The sequence below is a fragment of the Bos taurus genome, chromosome 16 (genome assembly GCF_002263795.3).
Source record: "Bos taurus isolate L1 Dominette 01449 registration number 42190680 breed Hereford chromosome 16, ARS-UCD2.0, whole genome shotgun sequence".
In the NCBI taxonomy this organism is placed as follows: domain Eukaryota; kingdom Metazoa; phylum Chordata; class Mammalia; order Artiodactyla; family Bovidae; genus Bos; species Bos taurus.
The window spans coordinates 44326454-44345420 of record NC_037343.1 but is presented as its reverse complement, the minus strand read 5'-3'; the positions used below and the strand labels follow the sequence as shown (position 1 = coordinate 44345420).

At 47.8% G+C, this 18967-nt stretch overlaps 1 protein-coding gene and 1 long non-coding RNA gene across 6 annotated transcripts in view; one reads left to right on the top strand and one right to left on the bottom strand.

The window, feature by feature from the left end:
• The window catches only part of GPR157 (G protein-coupled receptor 157), a 68053-nt gene that overhangs the window by 9758 nt on the left and 39328 nt on the right, over positions 1 to 18967 (bottom strand). For 2 of the 3 annotated variants that reach the window (XM_002694048.6, XM_059875725.1), the window contains exon 1: positions 14378 to 15425. The exons of the other annotated variant lie outside the window; for it this stretch is intronic. In XM_002694048.6, coding sequence (XP_002694094.1) covers positions 14378 to 14760 — 383 coding nt within the window. In that variant the 5' untranslated portion in view covers positions 14761 to 15425. Of the gene's footprint in view, positions 1 to 14377; positions 15426 to 18967 lie in introns of those variants that run through there. 3 annotated transcript variants of the gene reach the window in all.
• LOC101905940 (uncharacterized) overlaps positions 1 to 18967 on the top strand; it is a 43249-nt gene that overhangs the window by 13832 nt on the left and 10450 nt on the right. For 2 of the 3 annotated variants that reach the window (XR_237788.5, XR_009490854.1), the window contains exon 1: positions 13478 to 13615. The exons of the other annotated variant lie outside the window; for it this stretch is intronic. This is a non-coding gene — a long non-coding RNA (uncharacterized lncRNA). Of the gene's footprint in view, positions 1 to 13477; positions 13616 to 18967 lie in introns of those variants that run through there. 3 annotated transcript variants of the gene reach the window in all.

The window sequence follows — 18967 nt, the reverse complement described above, 5'->3', positions numbered from 1 at the left end:
CCCAATTAAATGTTCACTGCAAGGACATTCCTGAAAGGAGGTGAAAGGCTTTTAAAGCAGCAGTCTCCAGCCTTTTTGGCACCAGGCACTGGTTTCATGAAAGACAATTTTTTCCACAGAATGAGGGGTGGGGGAGGATGGCTTGGGGATGTGGTGTTGGATAAGACTGTTGAGAGTCCCTTGGACAGCACGGAGATTAAACCAGTCAATCCTACAGGAAATCAACCCTGAATATTCATTGGACGGACTGATGCTGAAGCTGAAGCTCCAATACTTTGGCCACCTGATGCGAAGAACTGACTCACCGGAAAGGACCCTGATGCTGGGAAAGATTGAAGGCAGGAGGAGAAGGGGATGACAGAGGATGAGATGGTGGGATGGCAACACTGACTCAATGGACATGAGTTTGAGCAAGCTCCAGAAGATAGTGAAAGATGGAGAAGCCTGGAGTGCTGCAGCTCATGGTGGGTCGCAAAGAGTCAAGACACAACTTAGCGACTGAACAACAACAAAACACATTAGATGCATTGTGCACTTTATTTCTATTATGGTTACAGCAGCTCCACATCAGATCATTAGGCATTAGAACCCAGAGGGTGGGGACCCCTGTTAAAGGGCTGAACCAGAAATCTGAAGTTAGAGGTGGGAGAGCAGTGAGTAGAGACCATCAGCTGGCAGGATGGGAGCCAGGGATTCCCATCCTGGGGGAAGGCAGAGCACAGGCTTGGCAGGAGGAAGCTGCCTCCTTCCCTCCTCAGCATCCTCAGGGCCCCCAAAGGAAACCCAGGGACCACAGGGTGACAACCGTGGTCCAGGTTTTACAACTTTTGGTCTGATGGACAAAAGCTACAACGCGATGTCTCTCCTCTGTGTGATGGGTGTGCCTGGAGCTGAGTCTGTGCTGGAAAACAGCCAGAGGGAAGACCAAATAGACAAAAGGTTTTAAAAGGGCTGAGACTGTGGGTTGATCAGTCAGAGTCGCTGTTTGAACTTGAGCACAGACAGCAGCTTTACTGGAGCCAGAAGCTGCCTGGGAGGTACCTGAGTGTACCTCCCACTCAGAGGAGTAACCTCAGGGAGCGTGGGAACAGAATGGGCGGGATGGTCTAATAACCCCGCCAAGCAGGCTCCAACAGATGCGTAATTTATAGGTAAAGACACTGGTGTGTTGGTGATGTTTTAACATCAGAAAGACGTCTGCATACAGACACACACACACACAAACTGATTATGAGTTTTACTAATATAAAGTAAAACGTATGGAAACCTAGGTGGGCAAGGGAAAGTGGAATGAATTGAGAGATTGGGATTTACATATATACACGATTGATGCTATGTATAAAATAGATGGGCTTCCCAGGTGGCCCAGTCAGTAAAGAATCCACCTACCAATGCAAGAGACACCAGAGACATGGGTTTGATCCCTGGGTCGAACCCCTGGAGCAAAATGGCAACCTGCTCCAGTAGTCTTGCTTGGGAAATCCCATGGCCAGAGGAGCCTGGCAGGCTAACATACAGTCCATGGGGTTGCAAAAGAGTCAGACAGGACTTTGTGACTAAACAACAGCACATTAAATAGATAACTAATGAGAGCCTACTGTATAGCTCAGGGAACTCTACTCAGTGCTCTGGGATGACCTATGGGAAGAAAATCCAAAAAAGAGGGAATACATGTGTATTTAGAGCTGATTCATGTTGCTGTACAGCAGAAACTAACACATCAATCGTAATGTGAGAAACACGCTCAGCAGCCCAAACTCAAACGAATGGTCTTGGAGAAACAAGGTGCAGCGGGAAGCGGGGCTTTAATGATGGTCTTGCAAGATCGGGTGTCTGGTGGGCAGGCTCACCCAGGGTCGCTACATGGATCATGTTATCCGCAAGCTATCCCTAGCAGGCAAGCCCCTCCTCCAGTTCCTCACTGGCTGAACACTGTGGAGCAAACAATCTTCCTGGGTGTCACCTCGGTTTACTTCCTCTCTCTTTATGGGCTGGCCCCTCACTGACATCTTGTTTCCTCCTTTCCTCCGCACCTATTTCCGTTCTTATGTTTTGAATTCACCAATGGAATGAGCCAGCATGAAAATCCTAGGCATCCCGCCCTCTCTCTGTTTGCCTGGACTTTCTAGTTTTGTAACTATTGCATCAGCAAGCTGTCACTCAAAACTAGCTATTCTTGAAAATGGACCACTTTAATAAAGTTCTTTATTTCTTGCAGTAAAGCAACCATACTTCACTATTTAAAAAAAAAAAAAAACGATGTGAGGCGAGGCACACAATCTGTAAACAATAATAAAATACACAATACTCATTGTGTACTCCATACAGCCAATTGATTCTCACAGGATGCTCTTGTTGACTTTTTCCAAACTGGTATCCGCAGCCAACCTGTGGTTGCAGTTAGCCAATGAGAGTAGTTCCCTGACAGGAAGGTGGATGCTATTTTCATTTTCCTTAACGAGTAAGATGGAAGTGAAATGAGGAAGACCTGGGGCACCAGACAAGTGCTGGGAACTTTACTGGCTTGATATGAAGTTGATATGATGTTTGACATGACCAACCTCTCTGTGACTCAGGTAACACTTTTCCAACACCAGAAGATATTTCTTCTTTTTCCCTGCTCTGGGACCTGGCCCATTCTCATCACCTTCCCCTGAATGTCCAGCTTCCCACCTGCCCTGATGTGGCTGCTACCTGGGCTTAGGTTCAGAGACAAGAAACACTTTTACATTTTATCTTTACTACTTACATTTCCTGGGCTTCCCAGGTGGCACTAGTGGTAAAGAATCCACCTGTCATTGCTGGAGACATAAGGATATGCGTTTTATCCCTGGGTCGGGAAGATCCCCAGGAAGAGGGCCTGGAAACCCACTCCAAAATTCTCGCCTGGAGAATCCCGAGGACAGAGGAGCCTGGCGGCCTACAATCCATAGGATCTTAAAGAGTTGGACATGACATTTCCTAATCACTTTCTTAACTTTAGATCAGGGGTCCAACATACTAGGGGTCTCAGGCCAAATCCAGCCCAAAGTCTGATTTTTAAATTTATTTTTCCATTTTATTTATTTTAAATTGGAGTATAGTTGATTTAAAATGTGTTCATTCCTGCTGTACAGCAAAGTGAATCAGTTATACATATACATATAGCCACTCTTTTTATTCTTACAGTCTTTTAATTGGAGAATAGGTAATTTATGATATTGTGATGGTTTCTGCCATCACAATATAGCACAATATAGCAACATGAATCAGCCATAGGTATAAATATGTCCCTCTCTCTTAAACCTCCCCCTACTTCTCTCCCCAGCCCACCCCTCTAGGCTGTCACAGAGCACCGGCTTTGTGTTCCCTGCATCACACAGCAAATTCCCACTGGTTACCTACTTTACACATGGTAATGTGTATGTTTCAGTGCCACTATCTCAAATCATCCACCTTCTCTCTCCCCCACTGTGTCCACGAGTCTGTTTATTTCTGCATCTCCACTGCTGCCCTATAAATAGGTTCGTCAGTACCATCTTTCTAGATTCCATACATGTGTTAATATACAGTATTTTCCACTCTTTTTTTAGATTCTTTTCCCATGTAGGTAACTACAGAGCATTGAGTAGAGTTCCCTGTGCTACACAGTAGGTCCTTATTAGCAATCTCCTCCCTGGTGGCTCAGTTGGTAAAGAATCTGCCTGCAGTGCAGGAGACCTGGGTTTGATCCCTGGGTCAGGAAGATCCCCTGGAGGAGGAAGTAGCAACCCACTCCAATATTCTTGCCTGGGAAATCCCATGGACAGAGGAGCCTGGTGGGCTACAGTCCATGGGGTTGCAAGAGTGAGACATGACTTAGCAACTAAAATATATATATAAATATATATATTTATATATACTGGTATATATGTCAGTCCCAATCTCCCAATTTGTTGTATGTTCTTTAAAATAAAGTTTTATTGGCACACAGCCACACTCACTGGTTACATGTCACCTATGGCTGCTTGCAAGTTACCAGAGCTGAGCTGAGCAATTGCATGGGACGTCACATGGCCTGCAGAGCTGAAAATAATCACTATCCAGTCCTCTACAGGAAAAGTTTGCTGACATCTGCTTACAAATCAACAAAACTATAATTAGGACCAAAGGGGTTCTTGTTTTTCATATAATTTATTTAATTGTACGTTTAAATAGTTTAATTTTTAATGATAGTTCTAGCTAACAACCAGCCCAAAAAATACCCTGAAATTTAACAGTTGGGTTCCACAAACTGGCTCCAGGTCACCACTAGACAAGGGAAGAAAGGGATGGGGGGCTGAAACTGCACTGGGTTCTCACCTACAGAGCGAGGTGAAAGGCTGGCAACCTCAGATAAGCCAAGTTGCTCTCTGGCCAAGCGATCACCCTGAGCTGTTGGTGGTATGCGACCCTGGAAGGGACTCTGTAAAGACAAGTGTGACCTAATTGCCACTTTCCAGAAATGTCTACTGCTAATTTCTGACAAGTATAGGGCTGGCCAAAAAATTCAGTTGGGTTTTTCTGTAAGATGATACAGAAAAATGCGAATGAAGTTTTTGGCCTACCCAATACCACGTAACAGGCTTCTTTTTTATCCCTGTAAAAAAAAACACCATCAATCAAAAAGTAAACAAAACCAGAAGAAGTAAGATATGGCTTAACAACAGCACACATGAAACAGACCAAGGGTTGCAGTTGATCGTGGCCCAGAAGGTCACGTGGTCGGAGAGGTCTCCCTGATGCTCAGATGTGGGTGATGGAGAGTGGCCAGCAAACTGTCCTGCCTCCATGTGGACACCTGGGACCCATATTCTAAACCTGAGCCTGTGACGCTGGCACCAGAGCAGGCATGTGAGGAGGCACTGGGCCTTGAGTGCTGAAAGACTTCTGAGGAGGGCCGGTGAGTGCAATAGCCATCAGGCGGACAGAGGAAAGAAAAGGCAGGCATGCTGCTCAAGTCCCAAAGCAGGGGGCTGAACTGGCAGCTTTCTCCCCTCCCTGCTCCCACCAAGGGAAGGAAGTCATGTGACCACATGCAGGGGATGCTGTGAAAAGGCCTGAGGAGGGACATGGTTAGCGCAGGTGACCCCTTCTCTCCAAACCTGTGATATAGGCCGAGGAGAAGCAGGGCTGGGGTCACTTAGATGGAAGGCGCCTGAAGACTACACCAAAAAAAGGGATGGCAGAGGATGAGATGGTTGGATGGCATCACTGACTCAATGGATATGAGTTTGAGCAAACTCCAGGAGATGGTGAAGGACAGGGAAACCTGGTGTGCTGCAGTCCATGGGGTTGCAAAGACAGGACTGAGCAACTGAACAACAACAGAAGCCCATCTGTGAGCAGAATCCCCTACTTGGAAGGGCACCAAGGGCTTCTCCCAGAGGCATCCAGCCCCAGCTCTCACCTGTGTTTGCCTGGAAACCAAGGCCACACTCCAAGCTGGCTACCTCCCCCTTCAGAGGCAGTTATGGGGTGAGTATGTCTCCCCATCTCCCCCAGATTCCTGTGTTTAAGTCTGAACCCCTAGAACCTTGGGATGGGACTGTATCTGGGGATAAGGTCTTTAAAGAGGTGATGAGGTCAAAATGAAGTCATTGGGTCGTCCTAATCCAATAGGACAGGTGTCCATGCAAGAAGACTCGAGAGTCCCTTGGACTGCAAGGAGATCAAAATAGTCAATCCTAAAGGAAATCAACCCTGAATATTCTTTGGAAGGACTGATGTTGAAGCTCCAATACTTCGGCCACCTGATATTAAGAGCCCTCTCACTGAAAAGACCCTGATGCAGGGCAAGATTGAGGGTAGAAGGAGATGGGGGCTGAAGCTCCAATACTTTGGTCACCTGATGGGAAGAGCCAACTCATTGGAAAAGACCCTGATGCTGGGCAAGATTGAGGACCGGAGGAGATGAGGACATCCCTGACACAATGGACATGAGTTTGAGGAAGTTCTGGGAGATGGTGATGGACAGGGAAGCCTGATATGCTGCACTCCTGGGCGTCACAAAGAGTCAGACACTACTAAGAGACTGAACAAGAAATGGCTTTGTAAGAAGAGATCTGGATGCAAACACTCACTGAGGGACGACCATGTGAGTACACGGGGTGCAGACGGCTCTCTGCAAGCCAGGAGGGGAGGCCCTGCCCACACCTGGATCTCAGACTTCCAGCCTCTGGAACCCGGAGGGAAGGATGTCTGTTGTTTAAGTAAGTGCCCCACCCAGTCTGTGGGCTTTGTTAGGGCAGCTGGAGCAGACTAAGGCAGAGGCTGTCTTACCAACTGTAGGGGAGAGACATGCAGGGGCAGGGGACCGCAGCCCAGCCCTGGGGACCTCCCCTCTCATCACACCCAGACCAGCAGAGCTGGGGGCCCTCAGTAAGCTTGGGGGAGGTGTAAACTGACAAAAGTCCTGCAGCCTGGACACGAGCTTGGCTTGTGGAACTCGGCATTCACTTTGTTCTTTGGTTGCCCAGTGAGAAGCTGAACCAACGCGGGATCAGCTGGGCAGTGAGCAGGCTACCTCCCACACCTGAATTCCCTGGCATTTGTTAGAGTCCCACGAGAGGCGGCCGGTGCCCACAAGAGCAACACTCTGGATTTCCCTCAGAGTTCCCAGTTTGCCCAGTTGGGGATCTTCTGAAACCTGTCCCACCAGTCAGGGTGGGGAATGCCTGGGGTGACTCAGGGGTGGAAAGACCCTTCCCGCTCTGCCCCACGGGCTCCAGATCTCCTCAGTCCACTGTGGATTCCTGCACTTGCCCCTCACCAGACCTCACCCTTCCTACAGATCTCTGCTACATGGGTGGCCCTTGCTGGGAGGCCACAGGAGGGTCTTCTCCCCAAACAGCAGAGCCTGGTCCCTGTGCCTGTGCCCTACGGAAAGCCATGACTGTGAACGTGACCCTGAGATGCTCTGAGGACGAAACCACCAGGCAACAATGTGCCGATTTAGAAAGATCTTGGGAGAAGGACAGAGCCGGCCCAGAGGGAGGCAGCTGCAGGGAGCAGGGCCTGGGGAAAGGAATCCAGGCCTGAGGAGGCCTGGAGGTTTCTGCCCGGACAATGGGCTCTTAGTGTGAAGCGCTGGGCAGAGAGGCAGGACGTGGGAGTTCAGGGCGTCAGCCACTGGCCAGGCCACCATGAGGTTGCTCTGTGGCCCTGGCTGCAGAGGCGAAACACTCCCTGCCAGAGCCGGGCTCTGCAGTCCTGGTTCTGGGGGGTCAAGGAGCGCTCTGTAGCACACAGGGATGCTTTTCTGCCCACCTGGGCCCAGGTAAGGCCTGCGGCATCTGCATGTGCCCCAGCAGGGTCGAGGGGCAGCCCCTGGTGCCCCCACGAACATGCAAATGCAGTGCAGAGACCTCACTGTAGCAGGGCTCTCAGAAAACAAAGTCAGTTCAGCTCTTGTCACTTTGGGGAGCACCACCTGGCGTGGGGTGCTGTTCACGCGGCCATTGCATCTATCCCCATTCAGGCACGGTCGCCTGGGGCCTTGTCACTGGGCCCTCGGTGAGCAAGCCGGTGTCTGCTTAGAGAGCTCACAGGCTCTCCCCTTCAGGGCCCACGGTTCACCTTTTCTCTGCACGGGAACTTCCCCGTCCCCACAGCAGGGGGTTTTATGGTGACTCTGCGGTGCCCTAGATTTCTCTCTTCCTCCAGAACTCCCAGCCACTGCCAGAGGGTGGGTGGGCACGTGGGCCAGGGGTCATGCCCACATCTATTCCCACTTCAGTGGAGCCCAAAGAAATCCTAAGGCTGCTGCAGGCAGCCAGCTTGGCCCGGGCCCATGGTGAGATGTGGCACCCCTGGCCCAACCTCCCCCCGCAATCACAGGACACACCAGTGGATGCCTGGAACAGGTGGCCCTGGGGTACGCAGGTTGGAGACAGTTAAGGACCCTGCCATCTTGGTTCAGAAGGAGCCCACCCCACCTTGCGGGGGAAGAGGGGCTGTTTTGAAAGGCAAATTGCTTTCTGCAGGGCGAGAGAGATGGTTTCAGGCTTATGTTATCAAAAGGGAAATGACCCCACCCGTGGCCACTGAGCTGCCCAGCACTTTCATAGGTGAGAACTGCAAACAGATGGTCACAGATGCTTATCCACATGCATGTACAACATGACCACAAACAAACTTATGGTTACCAAAGGGAGAGAGTGGGTGGATAATTTAAGATCCTATGTGTTTGGGATTAACACATACACACAATTATATATAAAATAGATAAACAACAAGGACCTACTACAAAGTACAGGAAACTCTACTCAGTATTTTCTAATAATCTATAAGGAAAATGAACCTAGAAAAGAATATAAATATATAACTGAGTCTGAAACTAACACAACATTGTAAGTCAACTATGTTTCAGTCAATCGATCAGTCATGTGGTGTCGGTATGATGCCGCTGCCACTGCTAAGACACAGTACGAAGGGACCTGATGCAGGACTTGCCCTTGAACGTGGAACATTCTCACACCTTGGCTTCCCTGATAGTTCAGTTGGTAAAGAATCCACCTGCAATGCAGGAGACCCCAGTTCGATTCCTGGGTTGGGAAGATCCACTGGAGAAAGGACAGGTTACCCACTTCAGTATTCTGGCCTAGAGAATTCCATGGACTGTACAGTCCATGGGGTCGCAAAGAGTTGGACACAACTGAACAACTTTCACTTCACTTAAAAATGAAGTAACAACCAGAAGATTCACCTTGGAATGCTATAGGAATCAATGGATATGAAACCCTTGAGGGAGAGCTTGAGACTTCCAGGAGGTTTATCTAGACAAAATCCTTATTAATTACAAAAGGAAAAAGAGTAACTGCAGTGGAGACTGGTAGATAACACCTCGACCAAGTGATCAAAGTGAACATCACCAGGAAACGTACAAGTCACAGTTGCCAGCCACCCCCAGGTAGCAAGCGAGAACCGGTTTCTGTGAGATTTCAGCCCAAAGTGCCGATTCTGAATCTGTTCAGGGACACACTGACTGAACCCACCCACCCCAGTAACCATCTGCATGAGTCATTTTTCACCAGGTGATTCTGGTAGGGGACACAGAACTAACAAGCCACCACCAACCAGAAGAATTTGGGAAAGGTCAAAAGGAGACAGGAGACTCCAGTCCATATATCCTCCCATAATCCTCCTCACTGGAATCCATCTTGGCCGAGCAATACTCACACCACCAGGAAGGGCCTTGAGTCACAGCAATTGGCCAGAGACTACCTGGAAATGAATTACCTCATCATAAAACCCAAGGCTGCAAGCCACGTGGCAGAGCAGTCCTCCTGGGTTCCTTTACCTACTGCTTTCCCTGTGGACACCCCTTCCCAACAAAGTCTCTTGCTTTGTCAGCACGTGTGCCTCTTTGGACAATTCATTTCCAGATGTTAGACAAGCATCCACTCTTGGGCCCTAAAGGGGGTCCGCCTTTCTGCAACAATTCCACTCACCAGGAAGCATCAGGTAACCTGGATGAGAGAGATATCCTACAAAATAGGGTGCCTGTACTAGTCCCAAGTGTCTCAGTGGTAAAGAATCTGCCTGCCAATGCAGGAGATGTGGATTCAATGCCTGGGTTGGGAAGGTTCCCTGGAGAAGGAAATGGCAACCCGCTCCATTATTCTTGCTTGGGAAACTCCATGGACAGAGGAGCCTGGTGGGCTACAGTCCATGGGGTCGCAAAGAGTCGGACATGACTTATCGACTGAACAACACTAACAACATGGTCATGCAAGAGACTGCCCTTGCCTTTTGGAAATACACCCTGAAGGATTAGGAGCAGGGGGCATCAGGTCTGCAACTTATTCTTAAATGATTCCAGAAAAAAATTAATGGAAAAGATAAATAAAGCTAATGTATTTAATTGCACATTAATAGTGGGGGAAATCCAGAATGCTAAAAATAAATGACTGCCGAATTACCTCTCAGTTTAAAAAATTATTGTCAAGGCCAAGAGACAAGACGGAATCCTAAAGGGGCACTGACCTTGAAGTTCTAACTCGGAGCCTCCTGCTCACAGCTCTGTGGCTCAGGCAAGTCTCATCAGCTGTGGCTGGAGGGTGATCAACCCTGGGTGAGTCCCCTGGGTTATGGAGGATCAAGGCGCTAAGGAATCAAGACAGCACTTTGCAAGACCTCAGGAGCCTGACCTCTGAGGATAAAGTTTAAGCTGCCCTCCTTCCCCAATGAGATTTTTTTTTAAGTCTTTCAGTAAAGGAAACTATGTCAGGCATTATGATAGAGCCCCAGGGGGCATGCAGGGACTTCATGGGTACTAGTCTCTCCAGCCTCCTGCGGTGTATGGCTGCATTCAGCTCTATAGATGGCTTTTCCTACTTATCATGTCCTACCACTTAAAAATATATATATTACTTGTAGACTTCATGGCCAGTATTTAATGGCAGCATAACACTTCCAGGTAGGTTATAGTCTATAACTTACTGATCCCCTATTTTTTGGACATTCAAATTGTCATCACTGGCTAACAGTGCCATGCAAACTCCTTTGTACATCCAGCTTTGCATGTCATTTGGTTGATCTCCTTAGACTAGATCCCTATAATAGGATTTCTGGGATCAAGAGGTATGAACCAAATACTTTCTACATGGATTATTCCAATTTACATGGCCAAAAATAATTAGGAAAACACCAGTGTCATCTGCATATCACATTAATATCCTGCCTTACTACTTTTTTCCTTCTAATTTAAAGAGAAAATGGTACTTCTTTGCTATTGCTTGTTTGAGTATTCATGCTTTTACTACTTTGTCAGAATGTCCTCTGTCCATTTCTGAAGATATTTGTCAGTTTTCTTTAAAAAAAAAATCAACTCATAAGAACTCTTTAGAGAATAGAGATTGACCTTTTGTGTATTCATATTTTAAAATATTTTTGGAGACTGGAAGGTCTGAAGAAGAGTACTGATTTCCAGTCATTTGACATGGTTAATGACTGGGTCACTGTGTAGCCTGAGTCTGAAGATGAGACTTCCCACTGCCAAGAAGTCCTTGCTAGTGGAGGTAATGGAATTCCTGTTGAGCTATTTCAAATCCTAAAGATGATGCTGTGAAAGTGCTGCACTCAATATGCCAGCAAATTTGGAAAACTCAGCAGTGGCAACAGAACTGGAAAAGGTCAGTGTTCATTCCAATCCCAAAGAAAGGCAACGCCAAAGACTCTTTAAACTACCACACAATTGTACTCATCTCACACACTAGCAAAGCAATGCTCAAAATTCTCCAAGCGAGGCTTCAACAGTATGTGAACCAAGAACTTCCAGATGTTCAAGCTGGATTTAGAAAACACAGAAGAACCAGAAATCAAATTGCCAACATACACTGGATCATCGAAAAAGCAAGAGAATTCCAGAAAAATATCTACTTCTGCTTCATTGGCTACACTGAAGCCTTTGACTATGTGGATCACAACAAACTGTGCAAAATTCTTCAAGAGATGGGAATGCCAGACCACCTTACCTGCCTGCTGAGAAATCTGTGTGCAGGTCAAGAAGCAACAGTTAGAACTGGACATGGAACAACAGACTGGGAGAGGAGTACGTCAAGGCTGTATATTGTCACCCTGCTTATTTAACTTATATGCAGAGTACATCATACAAAATGCCAGACTGGATGAAGCACAAGCTGGAATCAAGATTGCCGGGAGAAATATCAATAACCTCAGATATGCAGATGACACCACCTTTATGGCAGAAAGCGAAGAGGAACTGAAGAGCCTCTTGATGAAAGTGAAATAGGAGAGTAAAAAAGCTGGCTTAAAACTCAGCATTCAAAAAACAAAGATCATGGCATCCGGTCCCATCACTTCATGACAAATAGATGGAGAAACAATGGAAACAGTGACAGACTTTATTTTATTGGGTTCCAAAATCACGGCAGATAGTGACTGCAGCCATGAAATTAAAATACGCTTGCTCCTGGGAAAAAAAGCTATGACTAACCTGGGCAGCATATTAAAAAGCAGAGACATTACTTTGCCTACAAAGGTCCATATAATCAAAGATATGGTTTTTCAAGTAGTCATGTATGGATGGGAGAGTTGGACTATAAAGAAAGCTGAGCGCCAAAGAATTGATGCTTTTGAAGTGTGGTACTGGAGAAGACTCTAAAGAGTCCCTTGGACAGCAAGGAGATCAAACCAGTCCATCCTAAAGGAAATCAGTCCTGAATATTCACTGGAAGGACTGATGCTGAAGCTGAAATTCCAATACTTTGGCCACCTGAGGCTAAGAACTAACTCACTGGAAAATACCCTGATGCTGGGAAAGATTGAAGGCAGGAGGAGAGGGGACGACAGAGGATGAGATGGTTGGATGGCATCACTGACTCCATGGACATGAGTTTGAGTGAGCTCCGGGAGTTGGTGATGGACAAAGAAGCCTGGCATGCTGCAGTCCATGGGTTGCAAAGAGTTGGACATGACTGAGTGACTGAACTGAACTGAACTGAAGAGGTCATTCAGCAGCCATAAACTAATCCTTCAAAGAAAGACAATGAAGAATCCTTAGCAATATCATCTGGGAGGATCCAGGTCAATATATGAACCTGCTGGACAGGTTTTTACCAAGTTTTAGACTAGCAAAGGGAGTGCTAATTTCTGGAAGAGAAAAAATTGTCAAAGTCCCTTTGACAGGAAAAATGTCTTTTTTCTTTTAAGAAGCAAGTGGATAGGGACATCTCTGGTGGTCCAGTAGTTAAGAATCTGTCTTCCAATGCAGGAGACTTGGGTTTGAACCCTGGTGAGGTAACTAAACTACCACAACTATTGAGCCTGTGCGCTGCAACTTTAGACCCAATGTAGCCATATATATATAAAGTAGGTGGATCACATACAACAGACAAGAGGAACCATCTGGTTCCTTACAGCCAGAGAAGGACACACGGGCTTTCTTAGAAGGCTTTCCCTAAGCATCACAGAAAACGTCCCTAGAAGTGAAAAGAAAGGTTCTTAGGAAATGTGTCTTTTCTATAGAAGCTGCACAGGTTCTCTTTATCACTTAAAAAATACATTGCATTCAGTACTTTTCAAAAGAGGGGGGAAAAGAGAAGAGAACCTTGCAAAGGAAGTCTTGGGCTCCTTCCCAGGTACACGTGAGCTTTACGCTGCCCACACCCAACCAGGCTCCCAAGAACAGGGTCCCAGAAATGGATGCAGAGATCCAGTGGGACAGAGAGAAAGGAAAGGCTGCCCCTTCTCTGTGGGTCTCTGTAGCACCTGACCCTGTCTGAATGGCTCACTGCAAACATTTTGACTTGAACAGCTGAGAAGCAGACCATTTAATTTCCCAGGGACCAGCTGGCCTCCCTCCAACAGCCGTGAGACCTTGAGGTCAAGTGACTCTTGCAGGCTTGTGACCTTACTGTTGTGACACCCAGGTGACTTGTCTCTACAAAAGTGCTGACCATCCTCTGTCCCTTGGAAAGAACTCAAGTATTTAACAGAGAGGACCTATAATTAGGGCAGCATTTGGTGCTCTTATTTGGAGGAGGGAGAAGAGGAAAGAAGCTCTATAAAATTCCTGCCTTGGGTTCAGCACAGGACCTCACCAGATGTTTGCATCCTGAGATTACACTGGGAAGGGGCCAACCTTGGTTCACAGGTGAGTTACCTGGATGAGACACTACAATGCCAGGGCAGGACAAGGCCTTGGTTCTCGCTACCCAGAGACTCCAGGCAGCTGGCAGCTGTCTTCCAGACCAGCCTCTGCCTCTGACCTCAATTTCAGAGCTGCTGAACTCTGGAAAGAAAGATTATTTAGAACATAGATAACAAGAGATTGGTGCCTGAGGTTTAGAGATGAGTAAAGATAAAATAAACAAGACTGTCCTTCCTAAATTTTAGCGTTGAGGCAGAGGGTTGGGTGAAGGGCAGCCTGAGAGTGGCCAGATGAATTACATGTACTTTTCCATCCTGGGGCACCTAACTCATCTCTCAGGTGCCTGTCCCTATGCCCAAGGGCAGCAGAATGGCCAGAAGGCAGTGAAACAGGTGGCCAAAGGTCCAGAGTGGCCTCACCAGTTCTCCAGGTGCTTCCAAGTTACTAGGGTCTGGCTCTGAGGGTGAGCTCTAGTCCCCCACGTTCCAGGGCCTTCGCTGAGGCGCCCACCTCCCTGGGAGCTTCGAGCTGGGGCCACCTCAAAGGGACGACCCCTGCGGCAATATATAGAACTAGGTCATCAAGACCATCATTCCGCTGGCCCAGGGCTATCCCGGGACATGAGCAGACACTGCCGGCTGGGTGACCGGCCAAAGGTCCGACCAAGACGCGTGGCCCTGAGAGTGGCGAGGGCCACAGGGACAGCATACAGGATCCGGGCAGGGATCAGGGAACCTGAAGGAAAGCGGCGTCGCCGTCACCCACCTGATAACATGGAAAGCCCAGAGCAGGCGGCCAGTCTCGGACCCATGCGCCGTGCGCACGATGCTGAGATACAGGTAGAGGGCGATGGCCACCGTCCAGAAGAAGGAGCTGGTGTTGGCGAAAGTGGAGAGCGCGCCCTGCAGCACGCAGTCCCACGAGGAGTCCTTGAAGTCCTGTAGGACCCCGTAGAAGTAAGAGGCGGCCGAGAGCAGGTCGGCCAGAGACAGGAAGAGCAGCAGGCGCCGCGCCTGGCTGCGCAGGTCGGGCCACAGGGCGTGCGTGGCCATCAGCAGGCCCGAGCCCAGCGCGGAGAGCACGCACGACAGAAGCACCACGGCGCGCTCCGACGGCACCAGCTCGGTGGGCGGCACGGGAAGTGGCATGGCCCAGCGCGGAGAGGGTTGGGATCGGGGATCCGCGTGTGGCCGCCGCCGCCGCCGCCGCAGCTGTCTGGGCACAGACCCGCGAGCTGCTAGCGTCCCAGAACCCGCCCCGCCCGCGTCCAGCCCTCCAGAGCCCTCGGGGCCCGCGGCCCACGCCCCGCCCCTGCCCCAGGCCACGCCCCTCCCCTACCACGCCCCCCCGCCCTCCACGCTCCGCTCCTTAGCCCCCACGTCCAGACAGCGGGTGCGCCCCGCCCCCGTCCTGACGCCACACCCCTTCGTCCTCAAGCCCCGCCCCATGGCCCCCAAGTCCGGACGGCGGACCCGCGTCGGCGCCTAGACTGTCTCACGAGCCCCGCCCTGGCCCCGGCGCGCGTGCCCCTAAGGCTGCCCAACAGCTCCGCGGCACGCTCCCCAAGTCCCCGCCGCTCTGCTCACACCACACTCATGGTACCCTGCATGATCCATCCTGCAGGCCGCAGGTCTGCGGGACGTCCTGGGGAGGGATGTATCGGCAATTTTTTTAGGGCTAATATTTCCTTCCTTTTTTTACTGCCAGCCTGTGTATGGGGGAGGGGGGTTGGTGAGGGGGCAGTGGTATGCTGGAGGGAGGGGTGGAGGCATTCTTTCCACTGGTAACAAAAGCAACACTCGAAGTGATTCGTTCTTTAAGCAATGATAACAGAGGTGGGAGTTTGGAAGTGGGTGGTGGTTCCCGAGGGGAATGCTTCCAATTTTTCTTACAATGAGCACGATCACTGATATGGTTTTTTTTTTTTTAATTAAGTTTAGTGGGTGAAGTCTTACAGAAAGGAAACAATTTCTAATTTATTAGTGTTTTTTCCCCTGAAAATTCCATTAAAAAATTGGGGTACCATTCGTGTACCATAAAATTGGCCCTTGTAAGCGTACAGTTGGCTTGCCTGGTGGCTCAGTGTTAAAAGAACCCACTTGCCAATGCAGGAGAGGCAGGTTCAATCCGTGGGCTGGAAGGAGCCCCTGGAGAAGGAAATGGCAACCACTCCAGTATTCTTGCCTGGAGAATACCATGGACAGAGCAGCTTGGCGGACTATAGTCCACGCAGTCACAACTTGGCACCTAAACACATGTACAGTGATTTATAGTGTATACACAAGTTTGTGCAAGCATCCTCCCTGTCAAATTCCACAACATTTTCATCACCTCAAAAAGAAACACCGATGGTTCAGCAGGTAAAGAATCCACCTGCAGTGCGGGAGATACAGGAGATGCAGGTTTGATCCCTGGGTAGGGAAGATCCCTGGAGAAGGAAATGGCAACCCACTCCAGTACTCCTGCCTGAGAAACTTGATGGACAGGGGAGCCTGGCCAGCTGCAGTCCATAGGGCTGCAGAGAGTCAGACACGACTGAGCATATCCCACAGGGTCAAAAGAAAGGTAAGAAGTCCCAAATGGGATCACATGCTAAGCTCAAGGGACAAAAACAGGACTTCATACCTAACCTGACTGTGGTTTCAACCTCTTCTAGGAATGCAGTCTTTTTTTTTTTTTTTTAAACTTTACATAATTGTATTATAGGAATGCAGTCTTAATCAGTCAGTCTGGAATTTCCTGCTCTGCAGTAGTGAAGTAATTCATTGATAGACCCCTGCAATCCCCCAAAGGAAGGCCACCTCAGCTGACATAATCAGCTCTTTGCTGACTAATTTCCTTGTCCCACCTCTTTCTGCCTGTAAAAGTCTTCTATTTTGTCCGGTTCTTCAGAGCTCCTTTCTGTTTGCTAGATGGGCTGCTACATGATTCATGAGTGAATAAAGCCAGGAAGATCTTTACCACTTACTCAATGGAACTGTGTTTTATAACAGTAGTCACTCCCCGTTTTCTCACTCTCCCCAGCTCCTGGCAACTATTAATCCACCTTCTGTGTCTATGGGTTTGCCTATTCTGGACATTTCACAGAGATGGAATCAAATAGTAGGTGGTTTTTTGTGACTGGCTTCTTTCACTTAGCTTATTTTCAAAATTCATCCACATTGTGGCATATATCAGTATTTCATTTATGGCTGAATAATATTCCATTGTATGGATGTCCCTTATTTGTTTTTCTATTTTATCAATCGGCTATTATAAACAATGCTGCTGTCAACATTTATTTACAAGTTTGTGTGTGAACGTTTATTTTCAGTTTTTTGGGTATATACCCAGGAGTGGAATTCCTGGGTCATTTCAGTTCAATTCAGTACAGATCAGTTGCATCCGACTCTTTGTGACCCCATGGACTTCAGCACACCAGGCTTCCCTGTCCATTACCAACTCCCGGAGCTTGCTCAAACTTATGTCCATCAAGTCGGTGATACCATCCAACCATCTCATCCTCTGTCATTCCCTTCTCCTGCCTTCAATCTTTCCCAGCATCAGGGTCTTTTCCAATGAGTCAGTTCTTTGAATCAGGTGGCCAAGGTATTGGAGCTTCAGCTTTAGCATCAGTCCTTCCAATGCGTACTCAGGGTTGATTTCCTTTAGGATTGACTGGTTTGATCTCCTTGCAGTCCAAGGAAATTTCAAGAGTCCAACACCACAGTTCAAAAGCATCCTAGTCCAACTCTTCCATTCATACATGACTACTGGAAAAACCATAGCTTTGACTAGATAGACCTTTGTTGGCACAGTAATGTCTCTTCTTTTTAATATGCTGCCTAGGTTGGTCATAGCTTTTCTTCCCAGGAGCAAGCGTATTTTAATTTCATGGCTGCAGTCACTATCTGCCGTGATTTTGGAGCCCAAGAGAATAAGTCTCTCATTGTTTCTATTGTTTCTCCATCTATTTGCCATGAAGTGATGGGACCAGATGCCATGATCTTTGCTTTTTGAATGTTGAGTTTTAAGCCAGCTTTTTCACTCTCCTGTTTCACTTTCATCAAGAGGCTCTTCAGTTCCTCTTCACTTTCTGCCATAAGGGTGGTATCATCTGCATATCTGAGGTTATTGATATTTCTCCCTGCAATCTTGATTCCAGCTTGTGTTTCATCCAATCTGGCATTTCGTATGATGTACTCTGCATATAAGTTAAATAAGCAGGGTGACAATATACAGCCTTGACATACTCCTCTCCCAATTTGAAACCAGTCTGTTGTTCCATGTCCAGTTCTAACTGTTGCTTCTTGACCTGCATACAAATTTCTCAGGAGGCAGGTAAGCTGGTCTTTCCTAAGGTAAAGTCTCATCTCTTGAAGAATTTTGCACAGTTTGTTGTGATCCACATAGTCAAAGGCTTCAGTGTAGTCAATGAAGCAAAAGTAGATATTTTTCTGGAATTCTTTTGCTTTTTCTATGATCCAACAGATGTTGACAATTTGATCTCTGGTTCCTCTGTCTTCTCTGGGTCATATGGTTACTACCTTTTTAACTTTTTGAGGAACTATTAGACTTTTCCCCAAAGTGGCACCATTTTATATTCCTGCAGCAATGTATGAGGAGAAGGCAATGGCACCCCACTCCAGTACTCCTGCCTGGAAAATCCCATGGATGGAGGAGCCTGGTAGGCTGCAGTCCCTGGGGTCTTGAAGAGTCGGACACGACTGAGCGACTTCACTTTCACTTTTCACTTTCATGCATTGGAGAAGGAAATGGCAACCCACTCCAGTGTTCTTGCCTGGAGAATCCCAGGGATGGGGGAGCCTGGTGGGCTTCCGTCTATGGGGTCGCACAGAGTTGGACACGACTGAAGTGACTTAACAGCAGCAGTAGCAATGTATGAAGGCTCTAATTTCTCCACAGTCTCCTAACTCTTTGATTCTAGCCATCCTAGAATGGTTGGTGTTTCATTGTGGTTTTGATTTGTTGTTGCTCAGTGTTCAACTCTTTGTGACCCCATGGACTGCAGCACGCCAGGCCTCCCTGTCCCTCACCATCTCCCAGAGTTTTGATTTACATTTCTCTAATTAATAATTATATGGAGCATCTTTTCCTATGCTTATTGACCACCTGCATTTCCTCTTTGGGGAAATGTCTGTTCAAATCCCTTGCCTATTTTTTAAATAAGTTGTATTTTTGTTATTGAGTGGTAAGAGTTCTTTATATGTTCTGGATATTAGACCTATCAGATACATGATTTACAAAAATTTTCTCCCATTCTGTGGGGTTGTCTTTTCAATCTCTTGATAGTATACAAGGAAATACAAAAGTTTTTATTTTGACAATGTCCAGTTTACCTCTTTTTTCTCCCTC